At 39.0% G+C, this 15,313-nt stretch overlaps 1 protein-coding gene across 3 annotated transcripts; it reads right to left on the minus strand.

Annotated features, from left to right (window-relative positions):
- Positions 1 to 7,520: 7,520 nt before the first annotated feature.
- LOC127444930 (GDP-Man:Man(3)GlcNAc(2)-PP-Dol alpha-1,2-mannosyltransferase-like) lies at positions 7,521 to 14,163 on the minus strand. 3 transcript variants are annotated; one of them, XM_051704597.1, is made up of 5 exons: positions 14,057 to 14,163; positions 13,237 to 13,405; positions 12,664 to 13,035; positions 9,110 to 9,687; positions 7,521 to 8,107 (listed from the first exon to the last, which is right to left on the minus strand). In XM_051704597.1, exons 2-5 carry the CDS (start codon positions 13,383 to 13,385, stop codon positions 7,824 to 7,826), a joined length of 1,383 nt encoding a protein of 460 aa, XP_051560557.1. In that variant the 5' UTR covers positions 13,386 to 13,405; positions 14,057 to 14,163; the 3' UTR covers positions 7,521 to 7,823. The 3 variants fall into 3 exon arrangements, with proteins under 3 accessions (XP_051560557.1, XP_051560556.1, XP_051560558.1); XM_051704596.1 differs by having other exon boundaries at positions 13,237 to 13,458; positions 14,057 to 14,156; XM_051704598.1 differs by lacking the exon at positions 14,057 to 14,163 and having other exon boundaries at positions 12,664 to 13,003; positions 13,237 to 13,383.
- Positions 14,164 to 15,313: the final 1,150 nt, after the last annotated feature.

Raw genomic sequence — 15,313 nt, forward strand, 5'->3', positions numbered from 1 at the left:
GCCATGCCCTGGCAATCCATTTAGAGCACCCTAGCAACCAACACTATTGCTTTCACTTAGAGTGTGATATCTTCAGATCAGAATGTCCTAGAGACATGACAGTTGGCTAGTTTTAATTGGGTGAGCAATCAGTCTACAACTATCATCATGGGAACTACTTAGCCATGCCCTAGCAAACAAACACCATAGACTTCCATTCAAAATCACTAAGATGGGTATCTCTGCACCAGAAAATAGTAGAGACTTCCAGGTTGACTTATTTCACTCAGGATGACAAGTAGCCTTGATAAGTATCACCTTGGTAACTGCCTAGCAACCAGATGGGGTTACCCTAGCAACCAAGTAACAAATCACATATATCTGCACCAGAACATCATAAAGACATCCGGGTTGACGTATTTCACTCAGGATAGCAAGGAGCCTTTTTCAGCATCACCCTGGTAACTGCCTAGCAACCAGATGGGATTACCCTAGCAACCAAGAAACAAATCACATATCTCTGCACCAGAATATCATAGAGACTTCCTGCTTGGCTTGTTTGACTCAGTCTAGCAAGGAGCATTTTGAGTATCACCCTGGTAACTGCCTAGCAACCAGATGGAACACCATAGAAACCATAGAAAAACACCAATATCTCTGCACCAGAACATCCTACTGTCATGGGGGTTGCCTCTTTCAACTTGGGGCAGTTGGTGGGACATTGTATTGAGAAATTTTGCCATGGCAAGCACCACTTACATTTTCTTCAGGAAATGTACTTATCTAGTTCTTATTATTAGTGGTGCTTGCGAAGCATCACTATTGTAATCCCACATACTTATTATTATTATTCTTATTCTGTACAAAACTTCGGCACCTAACTCGTCCGGCACCATTTGTAGTAGACCCATGAATTAGGAGTCAAATCGACCGGCCTATTGACGACACCTGTGCTATGACTTTTCTAAGGGATTGGGGGTACGGTGCAACCCTGGGGGGCAAAAAAACGTCCCAAAAATTTCCCATAGGCATACTATGGCAAGGGTCTCGCCTATGAAAACATTTTTTTCCCCTACTATGGCAGTCAATGCAAGAAAGTTGTCAAATCATATCTCCCAATCAGAATGACATAGAGACATGGGGGCAGGCTCATTTCAATCGGGATACCAATCAGTCTTTAAGGATCATCTTGGAAATGGTGTAGCCATGCCCTAGCAATCATTTACAGCACCCTAGCAACCGCCCCCATAGACTTCCATTCAAAATGGCTCAGAAGGATATCTTCAGAACAGAATGTCATAGACACTTGGGGATTGGCTCTTTTCAGTCAGATTAGTAATCAGCCAATAAGAATCTCTCTGATCACTGGCTAGCCACACCCTAGCAACAATTTAGAGCACCCTAGCAACCAGCCCTATTGACTTCCATTAAAAATGGCTGAGAGGGATATCTTTGGATCAGAACATACTACAGACATGGCAGTTGGCTTATTTCATGTGGGTGAGCAATCAGTCTTCATGTATCCACTTGAAAAACTACTTAGCCACACCCAAACAACCATTTAGAGCACCCTAGCAACCATCTGCACTTACTTCCATTCAAAATGGCTGAGTGTGATATCTTCTGATCAGAATGTCCTAGACACATGTGGGTGCTCTCATCTGATTCGGGCTAGCAAGCCGTGTTCGAACATACCCTGTATTTGGGGGTAAAATGTACCCCAGGGGGTAAAAAGGGGGGCAAAAAACGTACCAAAAAGTCCCATAGGGTACTATGAGAAGAGAATTTTGTTCCTATTATGGCAGTCAATGCAAGAAAGTTGCCAGATTATATCTCCCAATCAGAATGACATAGATACATGGGTCATTTTAATCGGGATATCAATCACTCTTTAAGTATTACCTTGGAAATGGCATAGCCACACCCTAACAACCATTTATCGGACCCTAGCAACCAACACTATTGCTTTCACTTAGAGTGTGATATCTTCTGATCAGAATGTCCTAGAGACATGACAGTTGGCTTGTTTTAATTGGGTGAGCAATCAGTCTACAACTATCATCATGGGAACTACTTAGCCACGCCCTAGCAACCATTTAGAGCACCCTAGCAACCAAACACCATTGACTTCCATTCAAAATCACTAAGATGGGTATCTCAGGATCAGAATGCCGTAGAGACTTCCGGGTTGACTTATTTCACTCAGGATAGCAAGGAGCCATTTTAAGTATCACCTTGGTAACTGCCTAGCACCCACATGAGCTCACCCTAGCAACCAAGTAACAAAACACATATCTCTGCACCACAATATCGTAGGCACTTCCGGGTTGACTTATTTCACTCAGGAGAGCAAGGAGCCACATGATGTATCACACTATTAACTGTCTAGCAACCACATGGGGTTATCCTAGCAACCAAGTAACAAATCACATATATCTCTGCACCAGAACATCGTAGACATTTATGGGTTGATTTATTTCACTCAGGATGGCAAGGAACCATGTTAAGTATCACCTTGGTAACTGCGTAGCAACCAGGTGGGGTTACCCTAGCAGCCAAGTAACAAATCACATATCTCTGCACCAGAACATCGTAGAGACATCTGGGTTGACTTATTTCACTCAGGATAGCAAGAAGCCTTGTTAAGTATCACCCTGGTAACTGCCTAGCAACCAGATGGATTACCCTAGCAACCATGGAATGACATCAATATCTCTGCAAAAGAACATCCTACTGTCATGGGGGTTGCCTCTTTCAACTTGGGGCAGTTGGTGGGACATTGTGGTGAGAAATTTTGCCACGGCAAGCACCACTCACATTTTCTTCAGGAAATGTACCTATCTAGTTATTATTATTATTATTATTCTGTAAAAACTTTGGCACCTAACTCATCCCGCACCGCTTGTCGTAGACCCATGAATAAGGTGTCAAATCGACCGGCCTATTGATGACACCTGTGCTATGACTTTTTTGAGGGGTTGGGGGTACGGTGCACCCCTGGAGGGCAAAAGACATCCAGAAAATGTCCCATTGACATACTATGGCAAGGGTCTCGCCCATGAAAACATTTTTTTTCTTCCTATGACAAGATACTGAATTTTGTGGGATCATATCTCCTAATCAGAATGTCGTAGAGACATGGGGGCAGGCTCTTTCACTCGGGCTTCCAATCAGTCTTTAAGTATCATCTTGGAAATGGCATAGCCACACCCTAGCAACTATTTATGGCACCCTAACAACCGCCAACATAGACTTCCATTCAAAATGGCTCAGAAGGATATCTGTAGAATAGAATGTCGTAGACACTTGGGGTTTGGCTCTTTTTAGTCAGGTTAGTAAGCAGCCAATAAGAATCAATCTGGTCACTGGCTAGCCATGCCATAGCAACCATGTAGAGCACCCTAGCAACCACCCCCCATTAACTTCCATTCAAAATGGCTCAGAAGGATATCTTCAGAACAGAATGTTTTAGAGACTTGCGGATTGGCTCCACTGAGTCAGGTTAGTAAGCAGCCAATAAGAATCACTCTGTTTAATGGTTGGCCACACCCTAACAACCATTTAGAGCACCCTAGCAACCATCCCCACTGACTTCCATTCAAAATGGCTGAGTGTGATATCTTCTGATTAGAATGTCCTAGAGACATGAGAGTTGGCTTGTTTTAATTGGGTGAGCAAGCAGTCTTCAAATATCATCATGGCAACTACTTAGCCATGCCCTAGCAACCATTTAGAGTGGTGAAAAATGTTGCCACAGAAAGCACCACTCACATTTTCTTCAGGAAATGTACCTATCTAGTTATTATTATTATTATTCCGTACAAAACTTTGGCACCTAACTCATCCCGCACCGTTTGTCATAGACTCACGAATTAGGTCTCAAATTGACCGGTCTATTTATGACACCTGTGCTATGACTTTTCTAAGGTATGGTGCACCCCTGGGGGGCAAAAAACTAGACTTTGCAATGTGCCGATCTTTGTCGGCTCATATCTCCGGATTAGAATTTCGTAGAGACTTGGGTGGACTCCATTCATTTGGCCTAGCAAGCAGTTTTTCACCATAACATTAAATTGGGGATAAGTTATACCCCTGGGTGGTAAAACCAGCCCAAATCTGCCCCATAGGCATACTATGGTAAGAAGAAACATTTTTGTCATAAAATAAGACGGTTTTAAAAATTAATAGTTATTTGACAGGTTTCTTTGGTTTGGTTTTATAAATAAGAATACAACAGATGGGGATGAGTAAATGGCTTTTTCTTTTTTATCTCATACATGCCAACTTCACAGTCACAACTGCACTTTGAAGTTTGAACAAAAAAAATCTATTATTGCACTGAACAACTTGTGTCTGCTTCCAGTCTAATTCTGATTTACCTAGAAACTGTCTTTGTTGCTTTTTTTATATATATATTTTTTGAACTTTTTACATTGAATTATTTATCCAATCTCATTCTAATGCATAAAAAAATGGTACCCTGTCAAGACAAATGGTTCTAAATAGCACCAGATTTATTTTGGTCAGGTCATTCTTTAAAATGTAGGTTGAAGTCATTAAAACTCATTTTTAAACACTCCACAGATTTAATGTTAGCAAACTATAGTTTTGGCAAGTCGTTTAGAACAACTACTTTGTGCATGACATGAGTAATTTTTCCAACAATTGTTTACAGACAGATTGTTTCACTTTTAATTGACTATATCACAATCCCGTGGGTCAGAAATGTACATGCACTAAGTTAAATGTGCCTTTAAGCAGCTTGGAAAATTCCAGAAAAAAGATGTCAAGCCTTTAGACAATTAGCCAGTTAGCTTCTGATAGGAGGTGTACTGAATTGGAGGTGTACCTGTGGATGTATTTTAAGGCCTACCTTCAAGAGCCTCTTTGCTTGACATCATGGGAAAATCAAAAGAAATCAGCTAAGACCTTAGAAATATAATTGTGGACCTCCACAAGTCTGGTTCATCCTTGGGAGCAATTTCCAAATGCCTGAAGATACCACGTTCATCTGTAGAAACAATAGTACGCAAGTATAAACACCATGGAACCACGCAGCCATCATACCACTCAGGAAGGAGACGCATTCTGTCTCCTAGAGATGAGTGTAGTTTGATGCAAAAAGTGCAAATCAATCCCAGAACAACAGTAAAGGACCTTGTGAAGATGCTGGAGGAAACAGGTAGACAAGTATCTATATCCACAGTAAAACGAGTCCTATATCGACATAAGCCAGCGCACCAAAACCGCCATAAAAAGCCAGACTACAGTTTGCAAGTGAACATGGGGACAAAGATCTTACTTTTTGGAGAAATGTCCTCTGGTCTAATGAAACAAAATTTGAACTGTTTGGCCATAATGACCATTGTTATGTTTGGAGGAAAAAGGGTGAGGCTTGCAAGCTGAAGAACACCATCCCAACCGTGAAGCATGGGGGTGGCAGCATCATTTTGTAGGGGTGCTTTGCTGCAGGAGAGACTGGTGCACTTCACAAAGTAGATGGCATCATGAGGAAGGAAAATTATGAGGATATATTGAAGCAACATCTCAAGACATCAGCCAGGAAGTTAAAGCTCAGTCCAAATGTGTCTTCCAAATGGACAATGACCCCAAGCATACCTCCAAAGTTGTGGCAAAATGGCTTAAGGACAACAAAGTCAAGGTATTGGAGTGGCCATCACAAAGCCCTGACCTCAATCTGATAGAAAATTTGTGGGCAGAACTGAAAAAGAATGTGCGAGCAAGGAGGCCTACAAATCTGACTCAGTTACACCAGTTCTGTCTGTAGGAATGGGCCAAACTTCCAGCAACTTATTGTGAGAAGCTTGTGGAAGGCTACCCAAAAGGTTTGACCCAAGTTAAACAATTTAAAGACAATGCTACCAAATATTAACAAAGTGTATGTAAACTTCTGACCCATTGGGAATGTGATGAAAGTAATAAAAGCTGAAATAAATAATTCTCTCTACTATTATTCTGACATTTCACATTCTTAAAGTAAAGTAGTGATCCTAACTGACCTAAGACAGGGAATGTTTTCTATGATGAAATGTCAGGAATTGTGAAAAATTGTGTTTAAATGTATTTGGCTAAGGTGTATGTAAACTTCTGACTTCAACTGCATATCCTTTTGTGCTCCACAGAAAAAAGTTATATGGATATATAAGTTATATATATATATATATATATATATATATATATATATATATATATATATATAAGTTTTTGGGTGAACTATTCCTTTAAAGCTTAACACAAAGAACCTTTGCTGCATAAAATGGTGCTTAAGGTAGATACGGTTTTAAATTGAACTATTTATATCTTGAAAGAACCTTTTTGAAAGTTTGTATTAATCTAATCATGTGAGGGTCTCAGTTTCAGCAATGGTTCAGATAAGGGTCAGATGGACACTGTTTCTGTCCATAGAATTTAAACTCACCTGGGACTCACCAAATCTGCAAAAACAGTAGAACAATTCTGTTTACTAACTCTGTTTAAATAATGTCAACCCTCTGTAGACTCTTTTTTTGTCTCCTACCTCACTTGAGTACTATGCCCTGTTTAATTTGGCCTCTTGCTATTATGTAGTCTAGACAGACTTCTGTTACCCAGAATCTGTGTCCCTGGGATGGCTTTTCAGTACATCGCACTTATAATTGTTATCTGAAAATAATTATTATCTGCTACCAGAGGTGGGTTAGATATTGTATAATGTTTGGAAGTTTGGTTGTGGAAAAGAAAGATGAGATTGATGTAATACTTAAAAAGAAACTGCTAATAAACTGATGTAGTAATTTTGTGAATAGAACGGAGGAAGATGTCCAGCGACATCAGTTTGAGAAACTGTTCCACAAACTGGCCACACTGCAAAAAATTATTTTCAAGACAAGTATTTTTGTCTTGTTTTCCAGTAAAAATATCTAAACATTCTTAAAACATGATTTATTTACTTGACGAGCAAACTGGCATAACATTTTAAGTCTTGTTTAGAGAGAAATCTGATCAAATTTAGTGAGTTTTATGCTTAAAAACAAGAAAAATAAACTTAATTCAAAGAGAAAACAAGTTTATTTTGCTTACCCCATTGTCAGATTTGTTTCTTGTTTTGAATCTAAAGTTCACTAAATTTTGTCAGATTTATCTAAAACAAGACTTAATATCTTATCCCATTTTGCTTGACAAGTAAATAAATCACATTTTAAGAAGGTTTAGATAATTTTACAGGAAAACAAGACAAAAATACTTGTCTTGAAAACCATTTTTTGCAGTGCAAACATTTTGTTGCATTTTCAGACCACCAGTCTAATACAGTATACTTTATTACAAAAATCATGTAAATCGATAGTAGGCACTAGAATGTTTGAATGTGACACTCAAGGAGATCTATCGCTTTTTCAATACAATGTAGTTTTGTTATCTAACCCTCTGAAACCTGCTGTTGTGAGACAAAACAAAGCTAATATAATTTACAAGTATAATTATAGGCAGTCATATAATTTGACTGTACGAAAAAACATATGAAAAATATGCTTACTTTCAAATAAATAACAAATGCCTTTTATTCAGTGCTTAAACATTTCACTCAATGTCACTCGTTTCAAAATATTGAGATGTGGTTAAAGCAAAATGACCAGTATTTTTCACAATGCATCCCTCACCCTAGTGATATTTCTTAAAGTTTACAAGACACTTCCACTCTAGAAATGGAATGATCATCAGTCAGCACTATGGGGCCAGCACAAGCTTATGAACTAGGCTGAACATTATTGGGCTGATTCACTATAGTCAGTCAGGACAGACACATGGTGACTGAGGTACATAGGAGTACCCTAACTCCCTCTATCTTATAGCCCCAGTGTTGATATCAGAGGCTCTACGGATGCAAGGAAGGAGCCTTCAAATTCCTGGTCTGAAAAGCGGGTGACAGACTGACGGGCCCGTCGTCGAATCTCTAACCGAGCAGCGGGAGTCATAGAAAGGATTCGTTCCATGGCGTCTGCGTAGCTGACTTCATCATCCGCCAGGAAGCCTGTTAAACCGCCATCACAGGGCACTACAATGTCCAGCTTAGGACCACCAGATTTGTGAGCCAGAATGATTGTTCCTGCAGCCATGCACTCCACCACACCTGCAGAGATGAGAAAGAAGCAGAGTGTTACTCAAGCTAACTGTTGCAGAATGTTGTAGTGTTACTAAAACTATATGCATTTTATGCAATTATGCACTACAGCAGAGGAAAATTACCTTTGCCAATTCAACTCAATAACCAATAACACCCATCAAATGAAAAAAAAAAAAAAAAAAAAAAACTTTTTAGAGTAAAATTATTTGTTAGTTGATAACCATTAATAGCTCAACAAACAACCCACAAATATCTGTTAATGTTTTTCCAATTTATCTGTCTAGAGTTTTTCTAACTTAAAGGGATATTTCATCCAAAAATGTAGAATCATCATTTACTCACCCTCATGCCATCCCGGACTCTTTTTCTTCTGCAGAACACAAATGAAGACTTTCAGAAGAATATGTCAGCTCTGTAGGTCCATACAATGCAAGTGAATTGGTGCCAAAATTTTGAAGCTTCAAAACGCACATAAACACAGTGTAAAATGAATCCACACGACTCCAGTGGTTAAGTCCATATCTTCTGAAGCGATAGGTGTGGGCGAGAAACAGATCAATATTTAAGTCAGTTTTTACCATAAATTCTCCTCCCTGCCCAGTAGGTGGCAATTTGCATGAAGAATGCAAATCACCAAAAACAAAAGAAAAAGAATGTTGAAGTAAAAGTGAAAGTAAAGAGAGTGATAGTAAAAAAAGGACTTAAATATTTAACTGTATCTCACCCACACCTATCATATCGCTTCAGAAAACATGGATTTAACCACTGGAGACGTATGGATTACTTTTACGCAGTGTATTTGCATTTTGGAGCTTCAACATTTTGGCACCCATTCTCTTGTATTATATGGAATTACAGAGCTCAAATATTCTTCTAAAAAAACTTTGTTTGTATTCAGAAGAAGAAAGAAAGTCATATACATCTGGGATGGCATGAGGGAGAGTAAATGATGAGAGAATTTTCATTTTTGGGTGAACTATCCCTTAAGAGCATTAATATTCATCTTACCAATACCAAAATGTTCATTACACATTGTGTGTAACCCGATCGTGGCATCTGTTAGATTTTTCTTTAGTTCCTCAAATGGAATATTGAGTTTAAACTCCACCCTGTCTGCCACGCCCAGCTCCTGACACAAGCCCCTCAGCATCAGTACCCTCTCTTCATCCTCCTGGTTGCGACATCCACCAATCAACACAAGTTTCACAGTCTCTCGACCAGCAGACTGCACCCCCTTGCTGTCTAGAAGTTTTCTGAAAGCCCTGATCTGCAGCCGATGGTCCTTTTCAGGGCGGAACTGACCCACAGAGACAACAGAGTGGCACTTTCTTTCTTCTTTCTCCTCAGCCTCTTCATCCAGAGGTACCTCCAGGAAGGCCTGAACATCACAAGGTGGGAAGACCACACTGGTGTGGTTGGGAGCGTGCCATAGAGCCAGTATGTGACCTAGTGTCCAGGTGGAATTCACCATGACCACGTCACTACAGGAGCCAGCAAGGCCGTAGAGCAGCGCAAAGGCACAGTAGTAGATCACTTTGATTGCACTCAGTACAGGGTTACTGGAGATGTATTCTGCATTATTGAACCTATATGGGTGTAAATGTAATTATACATAATGTATATAGTACAAATCATTCAATGTACATGGACCTGGAAAACAATACAATTGATATACAGTTGAATTTAGAAGTTTACATACACTTAAACTAATTTTTTAACCACTCCACAGATTTAATATTAGCAAACTATAGTTTTGGCAAGTTGTTTAGGACATCTGCTTTCTGCATGACATGAGTAATTTTTCCAACAATTGTTTACAGACAGATTGTTTCAATTTTAATTGACTATAACACAATTCCAGTGGGTCAAAAGTTTACTGTGCCTTTAAGAATTGGAAAATTCCAGAAAATTATGTCAAGCCTTTAGACAATTAGCTTTTGATAGGAGGTGTACTGAATCGGAGGTGTACCTGTGGATGTATTTTAAGGCCTACTTTCAAACTCAGTGCCTCTTTGCTTGACATCATAGGGAAATCAAAAGAAATCAGCCAAGACCTCCGAAAAAAAAAGTCTGGTTCATCCTTGGGAGCAACTTCCAAATGCCTGAAGGTACCACGTTCATCTGTACAAACAATAGTATGCAAGTTTAAACACAATGGGACCACGCAGCCATCATACCGCTCAGGAAGGAGATGCATTCTGTCCCCTAGAGATGAACGGTGTGAAAAGTGCAAATCAATCCCAGAACAACAGCAAAGGACCTTGTAAAATGCTGGTGGAAACAGGTAGAAAATTATCTATATCCACAGAAAAATGTGTCCTATATCGACATAACCTGAAAGGCTGCTCAGCAAGGAAGAAGCCACTGCTCCAAAACCGCCATAAAAAGTCAGACAGTTTGCAAGTGCACATGGGGACAAAGATCTTACTTTTTGGAAAAATGTCCTCTGGTCTGATGAAACAAAAATAGAACTGTTTGGCCATAATCACCATCGTTATGTTTGGAAGAAAATGGGTGAGGCTTGCAAGCTGAAGAACACCATCCCAACCATGATGCATGGGGGTGGCAGCATCATGTTGAGGGGTGCTTTGCTGCAGGAGGGACTGGTGCACTTCACAAAATAGATGGCATCATGAGGAAGGAAAATTATGTGGATGCATTGAAGCAGCATCTCAAGACAAGAGCCAGGAAGTTAAAGCTCAGTCACAAATGGGTCTTCCAAATGGACAATGACCCCAAGCATACCTCCAAAGTTGTGGCAAAATGGCTTAAGGACAACAAAGTCAAGGTACTGGAGTGGCCATCACAAAGCCCTGACCTCAATCTGAACTGAAAAAGAGTGTGTGAGCAAGGAGGCCTACAAACCTGACTCAGTTACACCAGTTCTGTCTGTTGTGAGAAGCTTGTGGAAGGCTACCCAAAACGTTTGACCCAAGATAAACAATATAAAGGCAATGCTACCAAATACTAACAGTGTATGTAAACTTCTGACCCACTGGGAATGTGATGAAATAAATAAAAGCTGAAATATTTCATTCTCTCTACTATTATTCTGACATTTCACATTCCTAAAATAAAGTAGTGATCCTAAATGACCTAAGACAGGGAATTTTGTCTACGATTAAATGTCAGGAATTGTGAAAAACAAGTTTAAATGTATTTGGCTGAGGTGTATGTAAACTTCTGACTTCAACTGTATTAATGAGTCAAAAAGAATCCCAGAAAATGTATGCTAAAAATTAAAATCAACAAGAAAATCATTTACAACCCATTTTACTTCTGTAATGTACCATATTTTCAGGTGAAACAGAATACTGAAAGAGAAAAAAATCCCAATGGTGTTGCTTCTTTTTAAAATTGATTATTATTTGCCACATTTGCTGTAACATTTATTACAGCTATGTTAACAAACATTACATTAAAACATTAACTATGCAGGCAAGATTTTAGAAAGGCTGCACTGCCTACAACAGTAACCTTAAAGTGTTAGTTCACCCAAAAATGAAAATTCTAATGATTTACTCATCGTCCTGGCATCCCAGATGTGTATGACTTTCTTTCTTCTGCAGGGCACAAATTAGATTTTTAGAAGAATATTTCAGTTCTGTAGGTCCTCACAATGCAAGTCAATGGGTGCCAAAATTTTGAAGCTCCAAAATCCACATAGAGGGAGCATAAAAGTAATCCATGTGACTCCAGTGGTTAAATCCATGTGTTCAGACACAATATGATAAGTGTGGGTGAGAAACAGATCAATATTTAAGGCATTTTTAACATAAATTCTCGTCCCTGCCCAGTAGGGGGCAATATGCACGAAAAATGTGAATCACCAAAAACAGAAGGAGAATGTGAAAGAGAAAGTTAAGGTTGATTGAGCAGGCAGGAGAATTTATAGTAAAAAAGGACTTAAATATTAATCTTTTTCTCATCCACACCTATTATATTGCTTCTGAAGATATGGATTTAACCACCAGAGTTGTCTGAAGTACTTTTATGTTGCCCTTATGTGGATTTTGGAGCTTACAAATTCTGGCACCCATTCATTTGCATTTTATGGACCTACAGAGCTGAAATATTCTTCTAAAAATATTAATTTGTGTTCTGCTGAAGAAAGAAAGACATACACAACTGGAGTGGCATGAGGGTGAGTATATGATGAGAGAATTTTCATTTTTGGGTGAACTAACCCTTATAGCCACTTTACTATTGGTCAACATGAACATGTGCCCTAAGTGACATCACCTAAAATGGAAAGGCGAAGAAAGTTGGGACATTGTTGATCAAACATTACAAAGACAAATATTTTTTTTAATAACATGCACTGATGAAGAATGTGCATTAAGATTAAGAAATATCGACTTTACTGTAACTGCACATATTAAGAATAATGTCAGCCCTGAACTACAATGCATCATTGGGAGTTTGTTTAACCTCCTTTATCATTAATAGAGTCCCAAACTCAGGTTATGAATTATTAGACAATGGACATCCTGATTCCAATCACCTATTCGCATATTGATTGAACTACTTGAGTTAATAATGATGTGACCCTATTTACTAACCTTGGATTCCTTTCTCGAACTACAAACAGCATATCAGTGCTGATGGTGGGGTAGTGCACGTAGCTTCCCACCTGACAACCACCCAGGTAACGGAACACAGGTAAGGTGAAGGTGTAGCCCATTGAGTCAATGTAGAGGTCTGGAACAAACTCAGTCAAAGCCTCCCACCCCAGGAAGATGGAGCCTATGCTCTGCCCCAGAAGAGTGAAGTGTGGGTAAAGTTTCGCCTCTACCAAAAGGCGATGTTTCAGGAACACAAACTTAACCAGCCGAGGAAGTCTGATGTTGAAGCGCCGCCTTACTCCGTTTAAGATCTGTTCTGCTGTCACACCCTGGTCACCTGTGTAGACCACAAAGGAAACACCCTGGTATCTGTTTAAACATATGGCATTAGAGAAAGTATGAATACCAAGGATCCCGCACATTCATTTCATTATGTAAAAGGCATCTGCGGTAGCACAGCCTCGCTGATTCAAGTGTTTCAAGACAGCTGCAGTCAGATATACAGCTTGCATATTGATGCGACTGTCTGGCTGAATAAACAATTAGCTCTTGAAAACTGAAATATCTGACCTGTTTTGAAGAGCACGTAAAGCACACCACAGCACTCTCTCTCCACCTCCGCCCGCATTGCAGTATGGGTGAAAGAAGGCCACGGTGGGCCGCTCATCCTGAGCTCTCCTGGTCTTCCTCTTCATCTGCAGCCAGGTTCTCACCCCCATGATGATGATGAAGAGGATGGCTGTCAGGACAAGACTCAAATAAATGGAAGGCAACAGCAGCGACCATAGCAACCTGTGGGCGGCAAAAATCATATACAATAATCTCTGATATGAGACATGGCACAACTTAACTAATATGTTCCCTATCGAAAAGGTACTGATGGAAATACAAACACACATATGCCTATTAAGCAATGCATAAGTAGACACGAACACACATTTTTTTAATACATTTTGTGCTGTCACAGCTTGCCTGACATACTTTAAACGAGCTATATATGCATACTCCTTTAGAGTTATGTTTTGAGACACTTATTTATTAGTATCAAGCAAATGAGTGACTTTATTTAGCGTGAATGGATCGTTTCCTTCAATCCGAATAGACATACTGAACCTAATAGCAGCAAATTTGCTTGAGGAATTCCATATAAAATTAGAAAAGTATATATAGCTAAATATTAATGCGCAGTATAGTTGTATTACAGAAAAAAAAAAAAAAAAAAGGCAAATCAATGAATGAATCCATTCATTCAGCACAGAGAATGAACTAAACGAGCATTTGAATTACTATTATACATTCGCCCTGCCAGCAAGTGTTCGTTTACTGGAGGGGTTTCCTTATTCAGTACTGGAATCTACACAGATAGTCAAGAGTTTAAAGCATTCTTTACCACATTAAATCCCACAGACAGAGAGACAGGTGATCGTGCGTTGACATCTTCGCAACACAACACAACACAACACAACACAACACTCGTCAGAACCCGGAAGAGCTGACGTCAATGTTCAACAACTTCTTTTACGTTTTTGCCGGTGCTGCCACCCACTGGCTTGGAGTGTATAGCATATTATAATAATAATAATAATAATAATAATAATACTAGTAAACATAGAAATGATAATTATAATAACAACCTAAATCCTATTAACCAGGGCTGTTGTGTTTTAAAACAATGGTCAATTGCGTTACTTAAGTGTATAATACAGTGTAGAATTAAAGCAAGTACAAATACGTTTGTTAGGAAGCATTATCATAAGGCCATTAAAAAAGAAGGGATGGGAGTTTGCATGAGCCATCAGTGGAGTTTACAAAAGAGTTTTGTACTAAAAGAAGAAAACTTTTTGGAATTGAATTTAAAACACATTCAAATTGTTTACGTTCACAACATAGATTGTATTTGATTTTTTTTAAATCCCTGAAAGTTTACAGATTCCAATCCCCATCTATTATGTGGACCTCAGACCAAATACCTTTTCCAAGCCAAGCAAGAATACATAGAGACTTAAATCTGCTATTCCAAATGGGGGTACTGTGTGGGGTAAAATTGTGGTTGTACAATAACTTCTAGTAAAGCAAAATCTGTTGGTGAAAAGAAGATAATTTGTTTGGCAATTTTGAAACAAAAAAAAATCGAGTCAAGTCATTTTTATTTGTATAGCCACACTACATTTTTTGCAGAGTTATAGATCATGATCAATGTTTCAGGTTCTGGCAGACCTAACTAAAGCAGCCTAATTGTGTGTTGAAGAATAAATTAGGTGTATGCCTGGCTAAATAGATGAGTCTTTAGTCTAGAATTAAACCAAGTGAGTGTGTCTGCATCCCAAACAGTGTTAGAGAGACTATTCCATAGTTCTGGAGCCAAATAGGAAAAGGATCTACCTCCTTTTGTGGATTTTGATATTCTAGGAACTATTAACAGGCCAGAGTTTTGTGATCTTAATGAATGTGATGGAATATAGCATGGTAGAAGGTCACTTAAGTACTGTGGAGCTAGACCATTCAAAGCTTTGTATGTAGTTAACATAATTTTAAAATGAATACAAAATTAAACAGGTAGCCAATGTAACAACGATAAAATGGGGCTAATATGATCATATTCCTTGGTTCTAGTCAGCACTCTGGCTGCTGCATTTTGAACCAAATG

This window comes from Myxocyprinus asiaticus, chromosome 8 (assembly GCF_019703515.2).
Source record: "Myxocyprinus asiaticus isolate MX2 ecotype Aquarium Trade chromosome 8, UBuf_Myxa_2, whole genome shotgun sequence".
NCBI lineage: Eukaryota > Metazoa > Chordata > Actinopteri > Cypriniformes > Catostomidae > Myxocyprinus > Myxocyprinus asiaticus.

What these genes read in the sequence shown, in the direction of transcription:
- LOC127444930 (XM_051704596.1), bottom strand. Translation starts at nt 14,103, where the DNA reads ATGTCAACGCACGATCACCTGTCTCTCTGTCTGTGGGATTTAATGTG. An exon ending in TGTCTGTGGGATTTAATGTG is followed by an intron (nt 13,459 to 14,056) that starts GTAAAGAATGCT and finishes TGCCGCCCACAG; the next exon opens with GTTGCTATGGTCGCTGCTGT. An exon ending in TAATGAACATTTTGGTATTG is followed by an intron (nt 8,108 to 9,109) that starts GTAAGATGAATA and finishes TCATCTCTGCAG; the next exon opens with GTGTGGTGGAGTGCATGGCT.